The sequence below is a fragment of the Zootoca vivipara genome, chromosome 17, assembly GCF_963506605.1.
Source record: "Zootoca vivipara chromosome 17, rZooViv1.1, whole genome shotgun sequence".
Classification (NCBI taxonomy): Eukaryota; Metazoa; Chordata; class Lepidosauria; order Squamata; family Lacertidae; genus Zootoca; species Zootoca vivipara.
The window spans coordinates 3,786,685-3,802,420 of record NC_083292.1 but is presented as its reverse complement, the minus strand read 5'-3'; the positions used below and the strand labels follow the sequence as shown (position 1 = coordinate 3,802,420).

The 15,736-nt window shown below is 45.2% G+C and overlaps 2 protein-coding genes across 8 annotated transcripts in view; one reads left to right on the top strand and one right to left on the bottom strand.

The window, feature by feature from the left end:
- Positions 1–2,516: 2,516 nt before the first annotated feature.
- SNRNP35 (small nuclear ribonucleoprotein U11/U12 subunit 35) lies at positions 2,517–8,980 on the top strand. Of its 4 annotated transcripts, none has more exons than XM_035097567.2 (2): positions 2,517–2,875; positions 4,037–8,980. In XM_035097567.2, exon 2 carries the CDS (start codon positions 4,103–4,105, stop codon positions 4,844–4,846), a length of 744 nt encoding a protein of 247 aa, XP_034953458.1. In that variant the 5' UTR covers positions 2,517–2,875; positions 4,037–4,102; the 3' UTR covers positions 4,847–8,980. The 4 variants fall into 4 exon arrangements, with proteins under 4 accessions (XP_034953458.1, XP_034953456.1, XP_034953457.1 ...); XM_035097565.2 differs by having other exon boundaries at positions 3,974–8,980; XM_035097566.2 differs by having other exon boundaries at positions 2,517–2,879.
- RILPL1 (Rab interacting lysosomal protein like 1) overlaps positions 5,966–15,736 on the bottom strand; it is a 43,944-nt gene continuing 34,173 nt past the window's right edge. For 2 of the 4 annotated variants that reach the window (XM_035097562.2, XM_035097563.2), the window contains exons 7-8: positions 14,423–14,510; positions 11,377–11,515 (exon numbers count right to left, since the gene is read on the bottom strand). In XM_035097562.2, the coding sequence (XP_034953453.1) occupies positions 11,510–11,515; positions 14,423–14,510 (94 nt within the window). In that variant the 3' untranslated portion in view covers positions 11,377–11,509. Of the gene's footprint in view, positions 11,516–14,422; positions 14,511–15,736 lie in introns of all 4 variants that reach the window. The other 2 variants (XM_035097560.2, XM_035097561.2) reach the window with 1 other exon arrangement.

The window sequence follows — 15,736 nt, the reverse complement described above, 5'->3', positions numbered from 1 at the left end:
GAGCTAAGGGAGGAGGGAGGAGGGAGGAGGGAGGAGGGTTGCCCAGGGATGCGGGCAGGCGGGCGCGCAAGCAGTGCGTTCCCATGACGCAGGGGCTCCATGGACAATAAGTTTCCTCAGCTTCCAGTTGGCCAAGAGTTACGTGCACGTGCTTGTTTCTCAAAACCACACACACACCACGGTGCATTTATGACCCATATCATAAAATTTTTTTAAAATAAACTTACCGTAACGGTTTCATTCGTAGGCATTCTCTACATAACCATTCACATTTGCCTAGAGTTCAGCAAGGCACTTGCTTCCTCATACAAATACACGCACGTGCAAAGCAGTTGCACCCACATTTATAGCACTCTTATAGCATTAAAAAAACCCACTAACTTCATGATTTCATACAATGTGTACACATTACATATCAAAAACCCCAAACACCCATATTTAAAGCATTCAGTTTAAAGCTTTTCTGAAAATAACAACAAAGCTTTTTAGTGTTAGAGAACTAAAATAAATATTACACATAGAAATAAATATAACCACAGTATTACTTAACAAAGGGTGCAGATACTTCTTCTGCTTTTCCACCTGCAAAGAGCTAAGATCACATACAAAGCACAACAGTCACATCCATACTATACATTTATGGCACTCTTATACTACTTTTAATAGTCATGGCTTCATTGTTGTTTAGTCATTTAGTCCTGTCCGACTCTTCGTGACCCCATGGACCAGAGCACGCCAGGCACTCCTGTCTTCCACTGCCTCCCGCAGTTTGGTCAAACTCATGTTCATAGCTTCGAGAACACTGTCCAACCATCTCGTCCTCTTTCGTCCCCTTCTCCTTGTACCCTCCATCTTTCCCAACATCAGGGTCTTTTCCAGGGAGTCTTCTCTTCTCATGAGGTGGCCAAAGTATTGGCTTCTGCCTACCCTCAAAAGAAAATCCTGGAAGTTGAAGGGTAGGGAAAGTAATTGGCCCAGCATATTCCTGAGAACAACCAGTGCTTACATGCTGCACTTTTAAATCACATTTGAAGCACATTCTTTTCCTCAAAGAATTTTGGGCAGTATAGTTTACCACTCACAGAATTACACTTCCTAGAAACCCTATAAAAACTACAGTGCCCATAATTCATTGAGTGGCGTGGGAGGATGTCGTTTAAATGAAAGATATACAGGCAGCTCCCTGATTACGTATGTTCAATATGTGTGTGACTGAGTATAGGCACATCACACTGAATTCAGAAGTGACCTGGAAACGCCATAAATACATGACTGAAACATCTCTAAAGGGGGGGTGGCAGAACAGGTGGTCTGCAGACTTTTAAAATGCATTCCCATTATACTTGATTTCATCAATGCATGTGGTGTCTTGGAACGTACCCCCTCCCTGTGTAAACAGAGGCCTGCCTGCAACCACACTTGACTTCTGTCAATCTCCTGGGGGTTGGACTCGTTGACCCTCAGGGTCTCTTTCAACTCTGCAATTCAGTTGCATGATACACGATATTGGAATTCAGAAACCATTTCCAGAGCTGAATGTGGTTTAAAAAACTGCCTCCTCCTCATTGTCATGAGTCATGACTAAGCAACAGAATACTGACTGGACTGCTATGTATTGTTTAATGGATAGGACATGTACAGCTGCTTTTAAATATAACCATTTTTTTCTTTACCCAGAAAAAAATGAATTGTACTTTCTTATTGATTGGATTCAAAAAATTTTTTTTGTTGATTTCTGCTTATTAATAAGGGTGTTTGGTTTTTTTTGAGCGGCCATGAAGGGAGATGGCAAGGCACCACCAATGGAAAGGCAGGCCAAATCAGTCACCTGAGACACTTGATCCATATTACCCAATAAAAAGAACTATTTGACACCCTAGAGACCTATTCTGGGGTTGCGGCGCTCATCTTGCGTTATTGGCCAAGGGAGCTGGCATACAGCTTCCAGGTCATGTGGCCAGCATGACAAAGCCGCTTCTGGTGAACCAGAGCAGCACACAGAAATGCCGTTTACCTTCCCACCGGAGCGGTACCTATTTATCTACTTGCACTTTGAGGTGCTTTCGAACTGCTAGGTTGGCAGGAGCTGGGACCAAGCAATGGGAGCTCACCCCATCGCAGGGGATTCGAACCACCAACCTTCTGATCGGCAAGCCCAGCGCCACCTGTGTCCGTCCCACTATATATATATATATGTGTGTGTGTGTGTGTGTACAGTATATAAGCAGTAAGCAGTTTATGTGAAATAGTATAAAATTGCTGTGAACTGCCCTGAGTTCTTCGGATGAAGTATACCAATTAAATAATTAAATAAATAAAATAACATTAAAATATATTTTAAAATCAGTTGGGTTTTAAAACACACACACACACGTGTATATAATAAAATTACATTTCTAAGTTGGGTTGCCTAAATAAAAAGTGTTTAGCAGGCGCTGGAAATCGTACAATGAAGTCGCCTGCCTAATAATAATAATAATAATAATAATAATAATAATAATAACACAGTACATAACTTTCAAGGCATAATAGGAGGGTGTCTAGGTAATCGAGCATTTTTAAATCAGATGTAATGTGCGACCTCTGCCGCCAGGGAGCGGCCGCCGATACCGTGGCAGGCCAAACGCGTTTCCGGTTCCTGCCCTGCAGATTCGCGCGGGGCTATTGGGGAAATTCTTTTGGCGAGTCTGGGCCGCGGAGCGGATACTGCCTTTGAAAATTAACAAACAAATATTGAGATTAATCACTCTTCTTGCCAGGTCCGAGGAGTCTACTGGTGGCGAATGGGCCGCTGCCAATAAGCAACCGCCTTGCTAACTGCCTGCCTCGTGGGCTCCCCCTTGTTTCCTTGTTGTTGTTTCCTTGTTGTTGGATGGTAGGTGAGTATTTTTCCCCTTGGGAAAAGAAATAATTGGGCGGAGGGAGGCGTTGGCTGGTGGCTGTGCCTGCCCTTCTCCGGGCTGCAGGTGGTGGTGTGTTTGCGGGGGGGGGGAGGCTTTTGAACTGACGGGGAAGAAGAGGAGGAGATCCTGGGTTGCTTTTGCAAGTTTTCGATTAGGAGACTTGCCTCCTGCTTCCTAGCCTCTGGGGCTTTGCAAGGCAGACTGCGTTGTGACATACACACGCACACAAAAGGCTAGGCAGAAATAACGTTACTTCCACGTGGTGTTAAATATCCGGATTGTTCAAGCAGAATATTCCTGCCAATTAAACTTGCACTGGATGCGCAGCATGCATTTAAAACGCACGACTTTCCCACCACGACTTTCCTGAGTACGTACTAGTTTGTCAAGGGTGCTGAGAGTTGTAGCTCTGTGAGGGGGTAGCTACTGTTCCCAGGGTTACTTTTTGGAGGGGGGTGGGAGCCGTGTGCTTTTGCTGTGTAGTGCGCATACCACCCAAGTCCATTGGTCTCTACATCTCGGCTCTGACCCGCATCCGTTCTCCAGGCTCTGAGGCAGAGGTCCGCCCCATCTCCTGCTGCCCAGTTCCAACTCCCATCCTCCTTGACTATGGGAGTTTTCACAGGGGTTTGTTTGCTGCTGTAGCATCACAAGGTCCTTCGATTCCTTTCAGTTGAGCAGTGTTGAATCATCTGCAAGGAAGGGAGAGGAGGTGGGATGGATGAGAGCCCAGCGTGGTGTAGTGGTCAGAGGGTCATATTAGGACCCAAGAGAGACAAGGGTTCAAAGCTGGGTAAATACACTCAGATGGGTGGGGTATTATCATCATCATCATTGCTCCTCGCTGGGTGACCTTTCAGCCTTTTGGAGAAAAAGGTGAGATTTAAAAAATGCAACAAACGAATACATACATGGAATTAAGAATGGGAAGAGAAGGATGGTTGTGGAGGAGGGCAATAAGTCAGATCTCTCACCTCCCCAAATAATTTTTTTAAAATGGAATGAGGAATGTGACAGTAATGCAAATATAGTCCTGTAGCAAACCAACACTGACTTGTTTTACATTACAGGTAAGAGGTGTGCAAAATATAATACAGTAAATAGATTTTGAAAATTATTTTTTTTAAAAAAAGAGGCACAAACGGAAACAGGAACCCTGAAGTCTGGAATGCACTAAAGGCTCCCCCCCCCTGCAGACAATGAACGAGTGGACACCCATTGCAAAAGAGTATGATCCCCTCAAAGCTGGGAGCATTGATGGTACAGATGAAGAGCCCCACGACCGGGCTGTGTGGAGGGCCATGACGGCACGGTATGTCCCCAACCTAGGCGTTTCAGGGGACCCTCACCTCACGCTGTTTGTGGCCAGGCTCAACTTGCAAACCACAGAAGAGAAGTTAAGGGAAGTCTTTTCTCGGTACGGAGACATCCGGAAGATCCGCTTGGTTCGAGACCTAGTCACTGGCTTCTCCAAGGGCTACGCGTTCATTGAGTTCAAAGAGGAGCGTGCCCTTGTGAAAGCTTACCGAGATGCCAACAAGCTGGTTATTGACCAGCGAGAGGTATTTGTGGACTTTGAGCTGGAGAGGACCCTCAAAGGGTGGATCCCTCGGAGGCTTGGGGGTGGCTTTGGTGGCAAGAAGGAGTCGGGGCAGTTGCGATTTGGTGGCAGGGACAGGCCCTTCCGGAAGCCCATAAATTTGCCCGCCATGAAAAGTGAGTTTTACGGGGAAGGACAGGCGGAAAAAAGAGAGCGAGCTTGGTCCAGGGACTGGAAAACAAGGAACAGAGACCAGAGGCGCTCTGAACGGGAGTGGTCGCGAGGATGGGGAGAGAGAGATGGAGCACGGCACTCCAGAGAGGAACGGAGCAGAGGCAGAGAGAGGAGAGATCGAAGTCGGGACCGCAGCTCAAAGAAGCAAAGAGATGAAGACAGGCACTGATGGGTCGCTCCCTTCCAGTGCTACACAACCACAGAACACCAGTGGATTATGGGAAATTGTGGGGCCATCTTCAAAAGCAAACTGAGACAAAGCTTGGATAACTGGCTCATAAGCTTCAAAATAGTGGGGTGTTTTCATCATCACACTCCACTGCACACTTAATGGGTTATCCTGTATGGTGTTGCAGGTTTTGATGAAATTGTTTAGTCGTCTTGCTCATTCTTCTACACCACCCTGTCCAAGCTTTTGGGTGCATATGAACAGTGATGCACAACATTCTTGGAATGCTAACAAATAGAGCAGAGAAAGGAAAGCTCGATTTGACTAGGGGGAATGCAATAATTCACAGGGCAGGGGGAAAGGAGGGTCTGCAGGGAGGGTGGATGAGGAGAGGAATTTTAGAGAAGCAAGAAAAGGGGCCAGATAGTAGGTTGCTAAGCAAAAGGAGATACAGAGCAGGCCAGAGGTGCTTAACTCGTGTCCTTTGAGATGCTGCTGGGCTGCAGTTCCCATCATCTCCATACAGCTTGGCCAACAGTTAGGGCTGATGGAAGTTGTAGTGCAGCAACACCTGGTGAACCGCTGGTTCCCCACTCCTGAGATAGGCAGTGGGTTGAGGAGCATGTCGTTCAGTGGGATGAGAAAAGGAGACACTAAGAAGAAACAAGGGGAGGCTGGGAGGGCTCTCCTGTAGGCCTTTGAGGTGGGAATGAAATAGACCAGCAAGACCAGGCACCCCCAAACTTCGGCCCTCCAGATGTTTTGGACTACAATTCCCATCATCCCTGACCACTGGTCCTCTTAGCTAGGGATCATGGGAGTTGTAGGCCAAAACATCTGGAGGGCTGCAGTTTGGGGATGCCTGAGCAAGACTGTGGACTGGGACGGAACCTGGGACCCTCCAGATGTTGCTGGACTTCAGCTCCCGTCATTTATGACCACTGACCATGCTAGCTGGGGCTGATGGGAGTTGGAGTCCGATGGTGCCAGGAGAGGCACCAGGTTCCGCCAACATGGGCCTAGGACATAGGACTGGATTTCTTGTATCAATTTGGATTAAGGAGCCAAACCTTGGGCTGAGGTCCGTGGCTTATAGAAGATGCAAAAACAGACAACCTCTTGTTAATCCAGAAATAGTTTATTTAGAATATTAAAAAGATCTAGTGTTAACATAGCCCTATACCCACCCATTCCCTCCAAACATGCTGTTTATTGCCTTTTTTTACCTTACAGTACTCTGAATCTTTATTAAAGATACACATTCACTCCTTTTGCATATCGCACATTTGTGTGCTAAGCCTTACCAGACAATTGCATTAAGGGAATGCTCAAGTCTGACAGTTGGGGAGATGTTAGCGCCTTGCTGGGAACTGAAAACACATTGGCAACCCCTGTGATATGGGATTTATATGGCATGGAGACTTGTGATTTGTTTTGGTGGTGGTTCTTCTGGGTTTTTTTATTTGCCCTCCACACCTTTGAAATGGGCCCTTGGAAGCATGGTTGGGTTTGAATCCAGCCTTTGGGTTGAAAGTGTTTCCTAAGCCCTCCTGTAGTGTAATAAATTATGCAAAACAAGCATCTTTGCAGTGCTTATTCAGGTTGTTGCAAAACAACCCCCCTTTTAAAATTATAGAACTACGGGAAAACTCAATTTCAGCAACACTTAAAAGCATGTAAAATATTAACAAGGATTTCCACTATTGCATTCATACTATAGTCCCAAGTGGCTGGTGTCCATTAGGACAGGTAGGCTGTGAAGCAGGAGGCCAACAGGAGGTGGAGCCGGAGCCAATGAAAGAGTGGAACTAACCATAGTTTTGTCCCCATTCTCCCTGCTAAGCGCCATCTCCCTGGACTGGTTTTAAGAAGGCAGGCAGCTGGCAACGGCTGAGGGCAGACTGAGACTGGTGGGGCAATCCCCATTTGCCCTAATAGACAAGCCGTTCCAAGGATGACCTCACAGACAGAAGGCAGCTGCTGATGTTGCTGTACAGGTCGAGTTCTTGGGATACACGGGAGTGCCTCTGTTCACAGAGCCATGGAAAATGGATGAGCTGCATATTTGGGGCAGCTCTCTCCACTTCTTCACAAGCAGTCAGAGAACAAGAAATAGCAAATAGAGTTTTAAAAAAGAGCTACATGCCAAGAGCTTTTAAATACAATCCAAAACCTAATCTGTATTAGGAGCAACAAAAAATGCTTTCCAGTTTTCCAAAATACTTCTAATTTAAGAAGAAATGGGGAGGGAAGAAATATCAAAGAATTGTAAGAGTTTGAAGGGACCACAAAGGTCATATAATTATAGTCCAATCCCGTGCAATGCAGGAATCTTTTGCCCAACATGGGTCTTGGACCCACAACCCTGAGATTAAGAGTCAATGCTCTACTGACTGGCATGATGTTAAAGTCCTGAAATCCACAGCTTGTGGCACCTGGGAGGAATTGTACACACAACTGTTGAAAACTGCAGGCTTGTAGGGCAGCCCTGTAAATAAATAAACTCACAAAACGTACTAACCAGCACATAATTTTTTAGGTTTCCTAAAGGGTTAATATGTTCTGTTGACCAGTCCTGTATCAAGCTTGGAAACACAGGCTAGCATCTTAGCAAGCTCTTTTGAAATACACAGGGGTGGGGGGTCGAATGATCCATCTCCACTTTCGTTTCTGGCTTCCCATGAAAGCAGCTTTTACTCTGTTATGGCTCCCATAGAAACCCAATGGGCTAGTGGTGGAGGGACCATGGCCCATCCCTTGTCCTCCTCCAGCCCACTAACTTGCTCACAATGTCTTGTGTCATATGGCTACAAAGCAAGTTGGTAAATAATACAGGGTTGCTTTCAGGCTTTAGCACTGTGTAGTATTTTATCTCCCTCTGCCCTGCTTTGTTTAGCATATAGCTAAACTCTGGAACTCAAAAGCAGGCTCATAACATGACATTTTCACTGGTTCTGATAAAACAGGCCTGGGGATCCTGTGGCTCTCCTGAGACTGTCCGTCTACAACTTCCATTATCCCTGGTCACTGGCCATGCTAGAGAAGGGACTGATGAGAACCTGTTTTGGTTTACAAACAGACCTCCGGAACGGATTATGGTTGTAAACCACGGTACCACTGTAATTCCATAATATACATTAGAACAAAGCAATACATATATTATACCAACCAAAATGTGGACAAAACACTGTGCTCAGAAGCTTCTGAGTTCCCTAGATGCAACTGGAGGCTTCAAAAGCTTTGCATGATGTTTTTTGACACAGCTGAGAATGGACCCACTGAAAATAAAGCACACAACTAATTTAAATGGCCCCACTCTTGAGTTTAATTCAGTTGAATACCACCCATTTTGGTTGGTTTAATGAAGTTATTGCCTTAATTCAGCCTTCACTGACCTGGTGCAGATGTTGTTCAACTGCAACTCCCACCTGCAGGCTGGAGGCTGATGGAATCTGTAGTCCAACAGAATCTGCAGGGCACTAGGTCAGCACAGGCTGTCCTGTGTGCTGAAATTACTGGAACAAGTGTCCCTCAAGTTTACGATCACTTGCTTTAAACAGGTTTATTCCAACAGGAAAAGATTTGTTTTGTCCACATATTGACAAGTCATGGCTTCTTTAAGGATCAGGTGGGTCCAGGCAACACCAGGCCCTGTTCCAAGAAGAGGGTCTTTCACATGAGATAAGAACTCTTCCAGTTGGAAAAACATTGTAAGTAAAAACCCTTACGGCTTAATTGCAGGGCTGTTATTGACAGTGGCAGCTCAAGAGATACTTGGGAGTGCCCACACCACTTAAAAACAGTGGCAAAGGAGTCTTACCAATACTACCAGCATCCCTTTATATATAAATAGAGTACTATGATCATCAGAGGCCACCAGAAAGAAATCTTGGCTTGCTCTTTCTGCAACCAAATTAAGACAGGAATTATCAGAGTTAAAGTGGTTTTTAGCTCAAAGGTCAGTGGAACTTCAGGGTTGCATCCGGCTAAGTTCTGCTGAGGGAAGGCCCATTGACATTCATGGACCTAAGTTAGTCACTTCATTATTTTCAGTGGTCTACTCTGCATATGATCAACCCCAGGTACAACCCTATGCTAGTTTGTTTCCATGTTCTAGAATGGCAAGTTTGTTTTTTTTAAAAAGCATTTTATACACTGGCCCTGCTATTTAGAGAAGATTCACTATGCTATTAGTATTCTACATATGCTAATAGCCCACTGCTGAGAACCATAAATGTAATTGTTATCTATACAGTATAGCATTTATGTTTAACTCACAAAAATGCTTGATAAATTTTGATAACCTTTACAACAGTCCACAATGGATTTGTTGTCCAGAATTTTTTATCCCTGTATTGTAGATGTGAGGCTGAGGGACTAGCAGCTTGCATAAGGCCACTAAGTAGGTTCATTGTAAAGGCGAGGTCTGAACAGGGGACCATCCAGCTCAAAGTCTTAGCTAATATACTGTGTGGTTTGCACAAACCCCTGCATTATCTCCAATGGATATGTGAGGGGGAAGCAGAAAGCTGGCAGTTAGCTACTACACCAAAATGGAACAATTGACCGACACTGAACAATGACCAATCAAGTTCCCACTGAGTTTGGGGTGGGGGGGGGAGCCCTACACACACAACATCATTCCATTTCATAACAAACACAGGTGATGAGCGACAGCATGAACAGAGCCAAAATGAGATTGCTGAGAAACAAGAGGGAAGTAACAATACACTCTGGGAAACCCAGAGGTTTGCAAAAGTACGAGAAAACACCCTCCCTCTCTTTTTTTGAAAAGCTTAAGGGGGTAACTCCTGCCTGCCTATTAAATAAAGCCCAGTGAAGATGGAGCATGCTTACTAGCCTTGGAATGTTGAATGCCAGTTGGAAAAATAATAAGGAAAATGGTAGGATGAGGAGGGACCTTCTTGGAGGAACACGCCTGCTGGGGGGGGGGGATACTGCAACATTTTGTTGCCAGTTTCATTTGTTCTCACTGTAATGCCAAATGGGTGGTCGACAGGGTTGGGGGCACAGCCATTGGCCACATCAACCATGGAACCCCAGAGGTTATGAGCAGACTCCATCACACAGTTTTTTTAAGCATGGAGACTCCTTACATCAACTTTGAAAATATATTTCCTGACCTTGCCAAATGGCACAAAAAGCCTTGGAGGAAGGCAAGCATGTTCATTACCCACATAGGTGAAAAAACTCAGACACAAGCAGTGTGGCAGTTTGATGGCCGTGTCGTCACATCGATAGATCATGAACCGTGTAGCAAAGCCACCTCAGGCATAGCCCTACTGTGAGCAGGATCCCCAGCGCTGATCACTCAAGGGGCACATTTAAAGCCATATCATACCCCTTTAAACAGTCATGGCTTCTCCATAAGAACTCTAGGGTGCTGCGAGTTGTTACAAGAGAGTCGTTATGAGATGTCTATTCCTCTCATGGAGCTACAATTCCCAGAATGGTTTAGCAATAAATCCTTCTTCCCAGGAAGTCTGAAAATTATAGCTCTGTGGAGGGGTCAGGGGTCTCCTAGCAACTCTCAGCACCTGTAGCCAATTAGTTCCCAGGATTCTTGAGGGGGACACTACTTTAAACATTTAGTGTGCAGCGGGCTCCATATAGGCAAAATTTGTTTCAAAACTGATTTTTGTTCCCAAAGCTATTGAAGAGCCAACACCTGTGTTTTCTGTAGAAGAGACTGCCCTCACAATGACAGAGGGGGAAGAGGTTAGGATACAAGGAGGAATTTTTAAAAGGGTTAGCATAAATTTCAGATGTTTAGTTTCCATTAATACACCAGAAAGTTCATAGCAAAAATGCAAGGCACCATCACCTTGTACACCATGCTTTAGGCACTATAAATAACAAACCAAAAATAATAATACATAGTCCTGATCCATTTGGAAGGCGATCCAATTCCAGTATGTTGCATTAGTCATTTCCCACCATGGATTCATTCCTGCAAAAGGAAGTTGCTGCTTCTGCTGCAAAGAGGACCTGCATTTGAGCATGACAGCTACGACTAGACGCCTCTTCTCTAGAACAATCATTAGAGGAAGATGACGGCTGAATGACCACGACGAAGTTCCCATCCCCAATAAACTGGGCAAGGGGAGTCTTCAGGCGTTAGCGGGACCTTGAATGCAACTCTTCAGCAACAACATAGATCTCTTTTTTTGGTTTAAAGTGAGTTTTCGTTAAGTGAAGTGAATGCAAGCTTTCAAAAACAACCCACAGTCTTGTTAAATTCACACAGCAACAACCCTGCAGGGTGGCTACAGTAGAGTATGCAAAGCCATTGCTTCCACAGAGGCCCTAGGATCTTGCTTTCGGAGTACAGTCGCCAAGTAAACATCAAGGGATTCTGTGTGGAAAAAGAAACCCCTCATTCCAACTGGGGAAGGGGTTGGGAACGGGAAGGAGAGCCATATCCAGGGGCCACAATCCACTAGACAAGTTCCTTCATATTTTCTTGTGCTGTTACCATAGCAACCGAAATCCCTGGGCTCCAGTCACAGGTGCTGTAGGGCCTCCAGGCCTTGTTCGGTGTATGCATCGTCTTTGTTAGAGTTGGCCCACTCGCCAAAGGAACTCTGGAAGGAGGCATTTCTCTGCATCGCTGGCATCCGTTTCTTATCCCGGGAAAAGAAACTAAACCTTCCAAAAGAAGTGGGGTGTGGAGGAGAGGAGAGAGAAAAAGGGTGGGAACACCACACAGGTTAAGGCGTTGAAACTTAGAGGGAGGATCTGAAAACATCTTTCAGTGCTAAGTGATGCAACAAACATGGCCAAGCAATGCAAGAAACCAGGCCAAATTCTACCAGGGGAGAGAAATATCCTGTTTTGGGGGAGACAGGTTTAGAAACAGCCTCTCAACTGGGACAAGAACCACATAAGTACCATTAGTGGAAAAGTGTAAGCCTTCTTTAGGTATTTCTCCATGCCATCATAATATGCTGGATTCCAAGTCACAGGGGGCAGTGTATGTGCACAGAGCAGGTGCCCCCGGGTCCAAGGTATTTTGCCACCTGAGGCAAAGGTCAATATGGCACCTGTCTCCCAAGTATAAAAGCTGACCAGATTGGCAGCTGAATCTTCCTTTGACAACGGCAGTGGAACAGTCTTCCACTGCACCCAAGGGCAGGATAGCTGGGTGGGGGGCCCACAGGGCAGGCCGTATGACACACCCAGTGCTGTCCACTCCTCACCCCACACATTCTGTATCTGAGGTGGCCGCCTCCCTCTGCCTCATGGGCCAGGCCTCTTCTTCAAATGCTCTCCCCACAAACACAAAGAGAGCTGAGAGGGGGCAGGACCAACATGCACACTCCCACCCCCTGCATGCCATGTGATTATGGGCACATGGAGCAGACCATCTGGAGGGGGCTTATGATTTTGTACCAATTACCTCAAGTGACATTGCTTTCTGTTTTTACGCTGAGAGAATGAAGTAAAAAAGTGAACTAGGGAGAACAATATTTCAATATTGTTCTTATTATTATTACCTTAGTCCAGGCATCCCCAAACTGCGGCCCTCCAGATGTTTTGGCCTACAACTCCCATGATCCCTAGCTAACAGGACCAGTGGTCGGGGAAGATGGGAATTGTAGTCCAAAACATCTGGAGGGCCGAAGTTTGGGGATGCCTGCCTTAGTCTGTGTGAAGGGAAAGGGATTTCTGTGCACTTTCTGAATTATCTATGATGAAAACTCAATGAAAGTGTAACTTGCCCCCTTCTATCCACTCCAGCCAAATTCTGCCCACTTAGAAAGTTTCCAACAGGCCAGATTTTGAACAGTTTTTTGTGACAAGCACAGATCTAATTCCAGCCAACTGAAAGCTGTTGGCAATTATCCTTCCATCAACGAGACTTATGTTAAAATTTTATTTGATTCAGTCTTGGGCAAGCTATTTCTCTCTCTGTCTCAGTTTCTAATTAGTAACATGGATTGTGGGGATAATGCAGAGATTAAGCAAAGGGGTCTCCCAATATACACAGTTAAAATATTTGTGTGCCTATGTGCAAATCTAGCCCAAATCCACTCATTTCCAAAAGTTATACAGACTGGGAAGAAGTTGGGGTAGCTATTTGACAGGTGCAAGTCCAAAACCCAGACTTTAAGAGCACAAATTCAGCAGTCAGTCAGAATTTGGGCAGTGTACACACTTCAGTTAGTAGCATTTCAGCACAATCCTATGACATCTACTCAGAACCAAGACCCTTCAGTTCAATGGGGCTTGGGTCTCAGGTGCATTAATTTAAGATTATAACCTGAATTACACTATTAACCTCTATTGGCACAGCACAAGCACAGTCCAACAGAAGCAGAAGAAGCCAGCCATCTTCTCTGAGATGGCCACAATTAAAATATACATTGAGTTTAGAAGCAGAATAGAGGGGGACACCCCAGGTGTCCTGGTAGCCCAAACACCTACAAAGTTGATGCTGGCACCTCCAAACTTGAGATAGGTCTCCAGCCATGGCATACAAAGGTGAGCACCTGTGTTTGGGCATCCATATTAGCAAATATACCCTTTACTCCAATTTGGGATGGTCTGTAGGCATTACAACCAGGTCGTAAACCTAGGTTGCCAACTTGACAATGCTTGTTCACTACTGTTTTAAGGTTTGATACCAATTTGAGTCTCATTACCAGCTGACAGGTAAGATGACAGGCTATGCTATGCTAACATTTGGGGCTTAGTCAGTTAAATCAATATTGCATATTGTATTTTCACCTGTTGCGATTAAATTTAAAAATAAAAACAAAAATTGCTGTGATCTGTCAGTAGGCAGGTTTCAAAAGCAAGATCAAACAACATTAGTGATTAATATGCTCCTTTCTAATAGGTCAACAATAGGTTCTTGTTTGTCTGAGATGAATGTACACACCCACTCCATCACTGCCAAAGTACATGTCATGGATGCCTAAACACATTCTAGCTGCTGAATGGGAATGGCTCACTATCAGAATGTTGACAAAGTGACAATTCTACAAAGGCAGCACAATGCCAGCTGAACAAATTAGGCTTTTAAGTTGTAGCCTGACAAGCAAGGGAATTTCAGGTAGAGGACTGGGGGCCAAAGGGCCAGCAAGATGGTAGGAAGGACCTGAATGTCATATATAATTTTTAACCAACTATCTAGATATTTGCTTGAAAAACTCTCAATTAAAATTCCTTGTCTATTAAACCAGGGATGGGTAACCATTGCCTCACCAAATATTGCTGGACTACAACTCCCATCATTCCTGGCCGCTGGGCATTCTGGCTAGGGCTGGTGGGAGTTAAGAGTCCAGCAACATTGGTGAGGCCACAGGTCCCCCTTCTTGCATTAGAAGAAAGTGCAAAGGGGAACAGACTGCTACCGTAGGTAAATAAGCGGTTACATCATGCAGCAGAGGAGCATTCTGATTGGCCATCTTCAAAAAAAGAAAAAAGTTTTATGATCCCACAGTCAGCCAAGGAGAATACAGCCAAGGTTAAGGTGAGGAACAGCCACACATCATGCACAAATAGGAGAACAAAAACTCCACAGTAACCAATTAAAAAGAGAGTTCCTACAAGGGACATAAGTCTTCTTATTGGCTGCAATGTGGGATCATCAGGGATCAATCCGGCAGCCACCATAGGCATTATAGCTGTAAACATCCTGGTTGGGAAAGCACAGACAGAAAAGAGAAAAGAGGCTTAAGTAAGAAATTAAAAAGGTATTCAAGTACACACAAGCACAGGAGAGGGGGAAAGCAAATCAAGGAAGCCAGAGGAAAAGACAGACATGGGTGCCGACTTACACAAAGGACAATATTTTTACAAGGTGGGGAAGGGTCTGTATTGCCCCAGAGAGCCTCTGATCTCAATGAGAGTCCTTTTGAATCAAACCAATTGAGAGTCAGTTGTGGGGGGAGTGAGAAATGTCCTTATTTTCATCTGAGGAATGTTAGAGAGTATGAACATAGGAACCAACTCCTAGGGGCTGAGGTCACTTCAGCCCACCCAGTAATATACTGGAAGGGTCCAGCCCCTCCCTCCAAGTTGATGGGCATTGCCATTCAAATGGTGTGGATGCACCGTGCAAGGTGATTATGTGGGGCAGGGCTTACCAGCACCTCCATTATTTTATTAGAGTTGGCACCCCTGCCCTTGAATGTTAAAGTAGTGCAAGAGGGCTTGACATGTTTACTGTGGATGTGACCTTAGAGCTTAAGACACAAACAGGGAAAGACTAACTCCATCATGTCCTGCTTGTGGGTTCCCAAAGGCATTTGAGAGCTCTTGCACTAGCGGGTGGGTAAGTTTTGTGAAAAAGAGGAATCCACTGCAACAGCTGCACTAGCGGAAACTCATTGCACTGTCTATTGTGCCTGGGGCTGCCATGCAGATTTTCCAGGGGGTGGGGGTGGGGATATCCAAAATGTGGAGTTTTGCCCTGGATCTTAGGCAAGTCAATCGAAAAATTGCAGCTCAACAATTTTGGGGTCTTTCTAAAAAAGTTGCTTATCTATTCTTAGGCAACGGTGTCTCACAGGCATGAAACATTTCACCAGTGTAGTGTGGCCACTGGAGTGTCGGAGAGAGAGTGTTCAAATCCCCACTTGGCCATGAAGCTCCCTGGGTGACCGTGGGACAGTCACTGCCTCTCACAGGATTGTTTCGGGGATTACCATAAATAAGGAGGGGGAGAACCGTATATGTCACCTTGAGCTCCTTGGAGAAAAAAGGTGGCATGTAAGTGCAATGAATAATGAAGTATATCATTGGCTTTAACTTAGTGCTGCATTGTACACAACCCATATATTAATAGCAAATTCATTTGCTGAGCGCGTCTCTTTATGTAGGCAAAATGGCACCATCCATGCACAAGACAGGAAATGCCAA